Source organism: Carassius carassius, chromosome 20 (genome assembly GCF_963082965.1).
Source record: "Carassius carassius chromosome 20, fCarCar2.1, whole genome shotgun sequence".
Classification (NCBI taxonomy): domain Eukaryota; kingdom Metazoa; phylum Chordata; class Actinopteri; order Cypriniformes; family Cyprinidae; genus Carassius; species Carassius carassius.
Window position 1 is genome coordinate 3709690 of NC_081774.1, and position 11762 is coordinate 3721451.

Here is an 11762-nt window from a genome sequence, read left to right on the forward strand (position 1 = left end):
CAGTAAGAGTCAATTTAAATCATGTATTAATTTCACAATCTTAATAAAGTTAGTATTTTTATTAGCAATCCTGTATGCCAAGGTCATGGCCTCAATTCTCAGAGAACGACTGATTAAAATACAATCAAAGTCACTTTGGATCAAAGCATCTGCAAAACATATTTGCTTTTTATTAACCCAATTTATTCGGTGCTTGGCGAGTGTTCATTTTGGACCCTACCTCGAACCATAACAGATTCACATTCATCTGAGCATTTAGATCACTAAAACCAGTAATACAAGTCATACATGTTTGATGTGCTTCTTTCTTAAATGTGTGGAAATATCCTCTCAACTCATGGTTTGACAGTAGAAACCTGAGTGTTAAGGTCTAATTAATAGTATAGAGAGAGGTCTAGAGAATCTTGGCTCAGATTTTTTCCCCATTTAAATTTCAATAATCTCAACAGAAATGCCATCATTCTGTGATGGTATTATTATGAGGAAGGATAAGCTGGTAGACCGCCGCTCTCGTGTTATAAATAAAGCCAAATAAAGTGGCATTGTTTCAGTCACACTGAGGGAAGAATGTCCTTTACAGGGAGTCTTTGTCCGTTCAACAGGACCTCAGTCTTTAGTGGAAGGCACTGGAGGAATGAGACGACGAAGGGTGGGCACAAACGAGGAGGAAATCACTCTTGACTGGTCAGTCTCTTCTCCAGCTTCTGTTTGAGCTCGTCTGTGAGGCCTGATGGGAAGAAAACTTACTAGTCATATTTTAAATATAGTCATATTTTCACCCTCATGTTCTGTTCATATTGATTTTACGTTCAGTATGTCTGGGGTCTGTGAGACACCTCTGCACATGGGAAAAATATTAAATACCATTGCGAAGTTTGAGTAATGTAAGATTTAATAAATGCTTTTCGAAACAAGTGTCTTCTGCTTAACAACACCGCACTTATTTGATAAAAAAATTGTAAAAACAGTAATTTTGAAACATTTTAAAATAAAAGTTTTCTATTCGAACGTTTTAAAAAGTAATTTATTTCTGTAATGCAAAGCTGATATCAGTCTTCAGTGTCACATGATCCTGCAGAAATCCTTCTAATATGTTTTTAATATTTGACAATTTTCACAATTCTTCCATAAACAGTTCAAAAGAACTGCATTTATTCGAAATATAAATCTTTTGTAATATTATGAAATGTCTTTACTGACACTTGATTAATTTAATGAATCCTAACTGAATAAAATTAATTTCTTAAAATCTATATATATTCCCAAATCAGTGGTGCTGAACAACTAAATATTAAAATATGTAAGAAATATTTAAAATATAAATAATATTTTTTTTTATTATATTATGAAATACTGATTTATTATTTCACACAATTGATATAGCTTTTTTAGTGATATCAACTGTTTAAGTCAATTTGTTCAAAAACAAGAAAAATCTGATCCTCCCCAAAAATGTAAGCAAGTTCAAATGTTATAAACAGTTTTGGAGCTGGAGCCCTGGGGTCTTACTCTGAGAGAGCGGTGAGGGAGACAGAACCAGCCTTCTCATGGAGTTGGACGGAGAGCCAAACGGGGAAAAGGATCTTGGTGAGGAACTGGGAGATCTGGTCTGTGACCGCAGCGTCCATCTGTCTGTACTTACTGGACACACACACATACAAACTCACTCAGTCTAGAGAATCTGGGGTGGACATAGCCTGTGCTGTACATTGATCTGGATAAAAGTATTCACTAGTTCACATCGACTACACCTGATGTTCACACATAGCCAGCATTTTGTCAGTGTTATGCAATTCCTACAAGCCACACATTGCTAAAACACACAGATTGAGACTTGTTTCATACTTTTGGAAGAAGAGCCACTACAGCATCCAGATGCAAATGTTCCTGCATGTTGTTTGGAAGGAGCATTGAAACTGGCATAATAGACTAATCATATGAAAGCCAAATTTGTGCAAAAAGCATAAAAACTTGTGGGTTTGAGCTGTGCAGCATGAGCTGTATGGTACCTTGTTTAGGTGGCAGTGATGGAGCTCGAGAAAGAGGTCCAGAGGGAGCACAGTGCAGGGTTCGCTCTCCATTCTCATCATTAGACGACACAAACGCTACAAGAAAGGTACATTTAGATGCTGAATTAAGTATGTCTTCATTTATGGTCAAACTTCATGTAGATGTACGGATCGTGAGCATATTTGTGTTTCTGACATACTGATGTTCTCCTCATAAGGCTCTTCTAATATGAAGGGCTGAAGAGTCCCGGCGGTTTTCTCCACCAGTGCATTGATGACATCATGCAGTGTGGGACAGGGGATCTGCAGGAAGAGACGAAAAAATAAAATAAGCAGTGAGATTTTACCTAAAGTTGGAGTTTTCACACAGATTCACTTTATTTAGAAAGCCATTTTCACATACTGGGTTATCCACATCGATAATGTAACCACCCTGCTGCTTCTGTGTCACTCTGTAATGCCTGAACACTGATCTGAAACAGAAAAAAAGAATCATAATTAACATATAAAGAAACCAACACAATGACTGATATCATAGTTCACTTTGAGATCCATTGATTTTCATAATAGACTTATATGACATCACAACATCCAGTGATGATGTCATAATGTATAAACCCAGGGTAAATTCAGTTGTAATGCCCATTTATACATTCGCATCTAGTATATCAATAGTACATCAAATCCAGTGAAATCCAATATGATGTCACAATGGGCACTAATGATTTCATAATGATTTAGACTTAATTGTACAAAGCCCAGTGGAAGAAAATTACAAACAAACAACAAAAAAGGTCAACTATATTTCATTTAGTAGTGAGAAATAAATATAATTGTTTTCCACTAATATCTAAGGCTGCTTGGCATACTTTATGCTCTTATGGTCTCCTGTGCACTACATTTCATGAGCATTATTTCATATAGTGTGCAGAGTTGCCACCTTTTGCAAGCATCTAATTAGGTGAAACCAGTGAGATTCTATTTGGTTTTGGATGCTGTTATGATAAATCATATCATTGTTTCAGTGTTTTTACCCGTTCAGGTCTTGTCGTGTTGTGACGGCGAGTGAAGATCCGTCCCGGCCTGGTCTGAGCACCATGTTCCCGCAGTCTGGATGTCTTTCTAGCAGCACCTCAGCTTCAGTACGAGACACAGGCCTGAAACACCTGCCAAATCACAGACAGAAGCACAACCACATGAACATTTGTCTCAGGCATCCACTAAAAATTTGATTATACACAGCAATTTAGCATGTAAAAGATTTTGGTAAAGAAAGCCTAAAAATGACTAGGATAAAAAATAAAAATGACCTAATCCCAGCCGAACACTGTTTTTAATGAGTAATGAGAAGTGAAACCTTAGTGAGGAGTGTCATTTTAACAAGAACATGACAAAGCATGAAAACAGCAGCAAATACAATCTGTCTGTCAATAGATGAGACATTATAAATAACACACCAACCACACCGCATATACCTCATAAACCATACACCTTTATATATTAGACTTTGGCTCCATTTTGTAGTTCTGCGAACTGACATATGAAATTAGATAAGCATTCAAGAGACTTTCACTGGCATTTTATTGATCATTTTTATTGCTGTGCAGGATGCTTTTCATGTGCTTTATTAGGTAGGCAGAAATCCTTCAGAAAAGTAAACGCCCTACTCCTAAAAGTGATGCTTTAGCTATGTATAAACACCCAGACGCTCAAGAATGTCTCCCAGAAACACACTGGCTCACATAAACAGATACTCACGCAGGTATTTCCCCCACCAGCGGGAGCGAGAGGGGGGACGAGGGGGCTCTGGAAGATGCACGTGCCTTTCGGCGCATTTTTTCTTTCTCCACGACTTCCTTCAGCATGTGCAGCTGCCCGGGCAGGAGGGTGAGAGTCGTGGGCACAGCCAGCTGGAATCAAACACAAAGCATGTGTCTTTTTGATTTGCACGGTTAAATTTACCATCCATGGAGACTCTGATCTCTTTATCTATAAAAACAGAAGCGTGTGGGAAGGGTTTTGGTGGTGTTCAACTACAGCCAGTGGATATGATGGTGATTTATAGTTTTATAACACCTGCTCATGTTTTATGATGGACGGAAAACTGACTTTATTACACATCTAAAGTCCATCACAAACTGATTTAATTCTAAAATAGATAATAAAAGTTAAAAATTACATTTCTTGAGAAATCTGAAAAACATCCACAATACTGTCAACAATAGAAGATTTAACAAGTCTACAGTAGTCTAAAAATAATCTAAAATATACATTCACACTATTAGATTTCAGTTGTATTTCAAGTCCCAAAAAGCATCCATGTAAAGTGATTGAATTATTAAACACTTCATATGACAAGGATCAAAACAGAGTAAAATAACAATATATCAAGACAATCGATATTTGATTTATTTCAGCTGATAATGGTTTCTGATAAAGAAAAAATATTATATTTAGTGTCAATTGCAAAGTCTACCAAGAGAAGTGTCAATAAATGGTGCAATAGTGTCATGTGGATATATTTTAGGAAATATTCTGTTTATAATATGTAAACAATAACATGGTCATAAAACGCAAACTCTGCAGTTCAAAGGTCTCAGGTCTCATTGACAAACGCAGAACAACAATATTATTCAAGATGACATAAAGCAGAAGTCTGACTGGAATGCATTGTTCTGCAGAAGCAGCTGATAAGTGTTTACTGACGCACAGAACTTGACCTAGACTTTCTCGGGGACACTAACAAAATGTTAGCACTAAGCAAGCCTTTACACAGTATTTACCATAAGGCAAAAACTGAACTTACATCTACGACAGAGTAAAGAAAACCTTTCCACAGCTCACGCGCCTCCAGATTTGGTGCCTGAGAAGAAAGAGAGAGACACTGACGTTAATTATATTATTTAGAACAAAAAATCCAATGGAATATTTCCTTACACTAGTGCATTACATTAGCGACATATAATATCTCACAGTCAATTAGATCTCCATTTACATTTATTGATTCAGTCAATGTTTTTATTCATCGAGGATGCATTAAATTGATCAAAAGTGTCAGTGAAGAACTTACAATGTTACAAAAGATTTCTATTTTAAATAAATGCTGTTCTTCTGTTTTTGCAGTTGTAAGTGCATTAGTATTTGTGAATTAAATTCACACAGAACAGTTATTTATGTATTTCTTTGAGGTATGGAAGGGCAAAGTACAGTGTCTTTGTGGCTCTCTGTGAAGGTAATCTCTATACATTTAACATTTACATTTAATCATTTAGCAGACGCTTTTATCCAAAGCGACTTACAAATGAGAACAATAGAAGCAGTCAGGTCAACAAGAGAACAACAACAGTACACAAGTGTCATGACAAGTCTCAGTTAGTCTAGTGTAGAACGCATAGGTAGGGTTTTTTTTTTATTTTTTTTTTTTTTATTAAAAGACAAGAAAAGGAAAAGTGCTAGTGTTAGTTGGTTAAGTGCAGGCGAAAAAGATGAGTCTTTAGCTGTTTCTTGAAAATGAGAAAGGCTCAGCTGTACGAATTGAGATTGGGAGGTCATTCCACCAGCTGGGCACAGTCCAGGAAAAGGTCCTTGAGAGTGATTTTGAACTTCTTTGGGATGGTACCACAAGGCGTCGATCACTTGCAGAGCGCAAACTTCTGGAGGGCACATAAGATTTAACCAATGAGTTTAGGTGAGTTGGTGCCGTGCCAGTGGTCGTCTTGTAGGCTAGCATCAGTACCTTGAATTTGATGCGAGCAGCTACTGGTAGCCAGTGTAACCTGATGAGGAGCGGAGTAACGTGAGCTTTTTTTGGCTATACAATCTCGTCTAGCAGACTTCTGATTCTGAACGCAGAATAACCCAAGGGTTTCCTGAGCAAAGCCTACAGCATATTCAACACTGCTGAGTCTTGACCAGATCACAATATGACCTGGAGCTGTCTGGAACTGTTACTACTGGCATGGTGAGAATAAACAGGAGTAAAATAATGGCCTGTGAAAAGTGAAACTGTGGATGTGAGGCTGAGATGAAGGGCATAAGAGGAGTCAGACGCATGCATACGGACAGACATCTGATACTCACAGTGAGTTTGATTTCTCCATCCTTCATGCGGAGGTTCAGTCTGGCTGCCTCCAGATTCCTATCACGACTTGGGTCATCGATCAGAGACACAAACCCACTCAGATCCAACTTCTCTACATACTAATCAGAAAACACACACATGCAGAGCAACATTTAAAGGAACAGTTTACCCACAAATGCCTTTCCAGTCCTTCCAATTGATTCGTGTGAAACACACACACAAAAAACTCTTTTTGATTAGAATTTCTAATGTCTATTATTATTATTATTAATGAAGTAAGTTAATTTATATTAATAGATATTTAAAAATATTTATGAATAAACATTTTTTTATAATATAACTTAATACATATTTAAAAATATTTATAATCACATTTTAATATATTATTATCATTAATCATTTAATTTTGTTATTTAAATACAAAAACTATATATTTGATTATAATATATACAATATAAAAATGTACAAAAATATTTTTTTAATAAAAATGACTATTATAATTATTATTATTAATAATACAGATCACAATAAAGTTACAATACTAATATTAATGGCTGGCTCAATTTATTTGCTTTCATATGTTAAACCATAATATACCTTTTGCTTTGGAGGAACTTATCTTATAATTAAAAATAATAACAATAATAATTTTAATAAATAATAATAATAATACATTTTTCTGGTTGTAAAATTCAGAAATACATATAAATACAGGAAAATCACATGACTGTTTTTTTAAGTAAACTATTCTGGTAATAAAAAAAAACTCCACCACTCAGAATAGCCACAACTCAGAATAACACCCTTTAATAAACACTTTATAAGTGATCACATTCTGTGAACATCTATGTAAATATAAAACCCCCACACAGTGTGATTTCCCAGCAAACTTTGCATGTTACTACTTCTAGATACCTCCCCATCCACAGCTGAGGTTCTCCATGGGTTCAGAATAAAAATCAATACTGAAACCACAATTAAGTAGAGTCTGATAAAACTCCTCTTTGCCATCTGCTCTCTGGTGGCTGAATGCACTTTAATGAGACGATAAGGTTACGATGGACTTTAGACTAGAAGGGGATTTGCAGAAGAATGTCCTTCTAGATCTAGATGCTAATGCTCCACAGAGTGATAGAGGATTGAATGTGGCAAACATCTGTACAATCCCTGAATGTACGTATATATATATATCACTTACATTTGTGTCCTTATGGTTGTTGAAGAAGTACAGCGTGTTTCCACATAAACAGGTCCATAAACGCCGAGCTACCTGCATCCAAAGACAACAAAAGCGAAATTTCCATATCTATTTTTTAAGTAAATATAAGATGTGCATTTTATAACTCAATTTGCATTTTAGTTGGACATTATTGGGCTATATAAAGGCATAAAAGTGACAATAAATCTTCTCTTTCTGCAGTCAGACTGGTTAAATGTGTGTTCAGGGCTCGAATGCATAATTTTGACATGTTAATGCTCTGACAACACAGCAAATGGCAGTCGTGTCTGCATACATTACTGCTCTTCTGTCTGTAATTCTCTGGTCTGTCTGACTCAATCCTGATCTCAGTGGCAGCTCATGGCTCCCCGGGGCGCACACACACACACACACACACACGCCGACCCGGAGCACAGCTGTCCTAAATCTGAGACCCACCCCCCTAAACACCCGGTGCACCTGAACCCCTCTCAATATTCCCTCCTGAATATGCAATCTGGGATTAATTTGAGTAAGTGGTGCTTTGTCAACACCATTTTTCTTTAGTATTCAATTCAAATATATTATTTGTCTGTACATTCCATAGTTTAATAGCTATTGCATATTTAGAGTTTTACATACTCTCTAAAGTGTATGTTATATAAAAATAGAAAATGTCATGTAATCGAACAGTTAATTTGGTCACTTTTGGTCACTTGGGCAAGATTAAATTTGATTCATTACTCACGAAGATTTAGTTATACATAAAACATTTGTAGGCACATTGTATTGATTAGTAAATATTATTGCATATTGTGTTTTATAAAGTGTGTGTTTATATACTTATGTATAAATTTGATCCGTTATGCATAAATATTACATATACATATATATATACATACACACATTTTATATATATATATATATATATATATATATATATATATATATATATATATATATATATATATATATATATATATATATATATAGTAACACCAAAAAATAATATAGATATTACATAACAAATAATATTCCAAAAAAATATAGTCCAGTAATATCTAGAAAGCATATTTTTATGGATGATATAATGCTGAAATAACTCAATGAAATTAACCACTTACTTTGCATAGTATGAACTTAATTTACTAAAATGGGCATTCTGCACAGACACTAAGGTATGTAAATGATTTCTAAACTGCAGTATTTATTAACCAGATTAATAAATTAGAAGTGTCTTAAAGTTACATGAAAACAGAATTTGCAAATGTGCACTTTGGTAAAAGTCATGCACTACTCATTGGTACTTTTAAAAGCCTGCAATAGACACGAAGCGAACAATGTAAATGTAACATGATAGATGCACTGCAGCAAGAGATGCGTCTTTCAGTGAAGGCCTGGAGATTAAACACGTGATGGATCATATTAATCACACACTTCAGACTGCATGTGGTCTTCATTAAGGTGTGTCCACTACCAGAGCAGCTGAAAAGCAGCAGAGAATTTAAAGCACCGACAGACAAAAATAAGAGCTCACATATGAGTTATGGCATTTAAAGAGCTGTCAGACAGCGGCATAACGCATGGCACAGAGAAACGCCGGTTCGTTCATCCATTAACATAGAAATTCACAACCGATATTTGAGTGGTCACTTGGCAAACGAAATCCTCGCCCTTATCCACACAATACGCGCGTGCGGCATATGCCATTGCGCGCATTGATATAATCAGATAAAGTGTTTGACATGCCATAACGTCCGCTTACCTTCTCTTTCGCTCCTCTTTTCTCTAGGTATCCCTCGTAATAACAGGGCGGCAGCAGCGCTCTCGTGCTCCCGGTGCGAGGATTAGCGGGCGCTGCCGCCATGACTCGAGCAGCTCTGCCCGGTAACGTTACTGACACACACTCACACACACACACTCACACAGCAGCGGGACAAAGAGCCGCTGGATGATGCTGCTGACCGGGAAACGACACGCCTTCTTTGGCCGAGAGATGGATGGCACTTGATATGCGTGATTAATCTCGTCACTGACACGCATTCAGCAGCACAACACGATCGAGACTCAATATGCCATCTGTGATTACATTATGACCCGCTATTTGGCGGAGGCTATAATGGTAAGATTATAATACCGCTCGTTGATTAATGCCTATTTCGAAGAAAATAATTAATTCTACTGTAAATCAGTTAGAGTTAAAGGTTTTATTATGTAATAGACTATATTAGAAATTATATATATATATATAGCTATATATATAAAATTAAATTATGTTACAACATTACGTACTAACATTACGGTCAACGTAATAACACTGTAGTAGACTAATAATAACAATTTTTAAATGGATACACAAAATTCTAAATAAATTACTATTAAAACGATATCAAATTGTGTTTTTTAGTTCTAAAAATATATGTTCTACACACACACACACACACACACACACACACACACACACATATATATATATATATATATATATATATATATATTATAAAATACTTTTTAATATTAAGTTTTCAAATTATAGACAATTCAATTTTAGTGATATAAGCTTCCAGTACATAGAGATCATCACACAGACAAAAATAAATAAATAAATAAAACAACACAAACAAACACATATGTAAATGTAAATAGACAAGTATTGAAAAATAAATAATTTGTATGAACAGCTGTGCTATAGATGACAAAATGGAATATAATAATTTCATTAAACAGTTTTCTTTTTATTTATGCCATTATTTTTTGCCATTTTTGGGTTTATTTTTATTTATTTTTTACGATAGGACAGATCAGAGCTGACTGACAGGAAGTGAAATGGTAAACGTGGCTGCAAATAATGTGATGAACACTGTTCTATAAATAAATAATATTAAAATAACTTAAATTTTTGACAAAAGGTAGTGAGGGGGTGTTGACAACACCATTTTCAACTAAACTGTAAACTTTCAAAGTGTTTTTACTGTTTATTTACACAACAACAGCATTTTAAGGGCCTGGGAATGCAATCTAATGAAAACGAGTTTATGCAAATCTTTGAAAATGATACCGCTATGGTCTCTGTGTGAACGCCAAAAATGCTAATTTTTGAAAACAGTGAAGTCATTCACCTGCATATTACATGTTTTGTCTATAGGTTTGTGCTCAGGCATATAGTGTTTCTTTACAAAGTCACGTGATCAACTACAGGCCGTAGATCCGTGTAAACAGAAATCATTTTGACAACGTTGTTGTACACGTGAAACTTATCAAAAATGCGAAGGAAAAACGTAAATGTTTAGTACAACATTGTAGTGTAAACATATGCTCAGTTTGTATATTTCTTAACATGTCATCCAGCGACACAAAACCCTGGGAGACCAGCTAAAACCAGCAACTTCCAGCATTTTCTTTAATGAGTGGAGCAAACACACTGCTGAAAGTTTTCTGTAATCATTCCACTCCGGATCCTGTCCATGCCTTTCATTTCACATTCACACTCACTGGAGAGAGAAACCGGCTCAAAGTGATCGCTGACCAACAGTAAACACAGACAGCTATAGTTTTCAGCTTTATTTAAAATGAAAATATACAATATTCTCTTAACCCTGCACATTATAACAAATTATCTTATAATAAAAAATAAAATCACAAATGGATTAGGCAGGAAATACTGATTCGAAGAAGCATTCTTTCTGAAAAACTTTCTGATTCTTATAATAATTGCCAATAAGAGGCACAGACAAGGTTTTCCATTTCATATAATACATTCTAATAATAAAATATTATTACTGTTAAGTGTAGTGTAAGCAACATGAGAAGGCAGGCATAATGTTAAGAGTACAGTAATACAGTAGGAAGCAGCTTAGAAGAAACAGCGCAAGGTAAAATAGGGTTACAAGAGCAAGCCCTAAACCAACATCCCTCACCCGAAACGCAATGACACAAGCGTTTATACTCTACTTTTCAAAAGCTCGTCACACTACTTCCTTTCAGGATTAAACAACTGAATCACATGAAATCTGACCTGCTCAATAATGCTAATGTAATCACGCAAGTAAACGAGAAAAAAGGCACATCGAAAGAGATGATGGCAGGATCTCTAGCTGCTGAAATCTCATTCTTTCTGAATATGCTGTGGTATATCCTTATTGACCTATAAGTGACAACTATGATGCACAACACTGGGTATGACGCTTTCTGGCAGCTCTGATTTTCTACTTTTACTACAGTAACTCTGGACGAATTACAGCATGATTCCAGTTTTCAAGATTTCGTCGTCAAGATGCATTGAAAAGACTAGTAATATTCACAAATACAAACGTATAAGAACCATGTGAACATTTGTTTGGTACAGTTTAGGAAACACATTTCAGTTGTCAGCACTTTAGGCAAGAATGTCTTTTTTTGTTTTGTTTTTTATTCTAAACATTTTAGATATTATGAATGAGTCCCAATGACATTCTATGTACAGTGGGACTACAGT

At 35.4% G+C, this 11762-nt stretch overlaps 1 protein-coding gene across 2 annotated transcripts; it reads right to left on the reverse strand.

The window, feature by feature from the left end:
* Nucleotides 1-91: 91 nt before the first annotated feature.
* stap2a (signal transducing adaptor family member 2a) lies at nucleotides 92-9279 on the reverse strand. Of its 2 annotated transcripts, none has more exons than XM_059500839.1 (11): nucleotides 9054-9279; nucleotides 7289-7360; nucleotides 6090-6209; nucleotides 4816-4872; nucleotides 3768-3919; nucleotides 3044-3175; nucleotides 2413-2482; nucleotides 2210-2312; nucleotides 2010-2105; nucleotides 1480-1641; nucleotides 92-727 (listed from the first exon to the last, which is right to left on the reverse strand). In XM_059500839.1, exons 1-11 carry the CDS (start codon nucleotides 9153-9155, stop codon nucleotides 672-674), a joined length of 1122 nt encoding a protein of 373 aa, XP_059356822.1. In that variant the 5' UTR covers nucleotides 9156-9279; the 3' UTR covers nucleotides 92-671. The 2 variants fall into 2 exon arrangements, with proteins under 2 accessions (XP_059356822.1, XP_059356823.1); XM_059500840.1 differs by having other exon boundaries at nucleotides 93-727; nucleotides 1510-1641; nucleotides 9054-9278.
* Between the last annotated feature and the right edge of the window lie 2483 nt (nucleotides 9280-11762).

What these genes read in the sequence shown, in the direction of transcription:
- stap2a (XM_059500839.1), bottom strand. Translation starts at nt 9,155, where the DNA reads ATGGCGGCAGCGCCCGCTAATCCTCGCACCGGGAGCACGAGAGCGCTG. An exon ending in CTGGTGGGGGAAATACCTGC is followed by an intron (nt 3,176 to 3,767) that starts GTGAGTATCTGT and finishes GTGATTTGGCAG; the next exon opens with GTGTTTCAGGCCTGTGTCTC. An exon ending in GCCTTATGAGGAGAACATCA is followed by an intron (nt 2,106 to 2,209) that starts GTATGTCAGAAA and finishes CCTTTCTTGTAG; the next exon opens with CGTTTGTGTCGTCTAATGAT.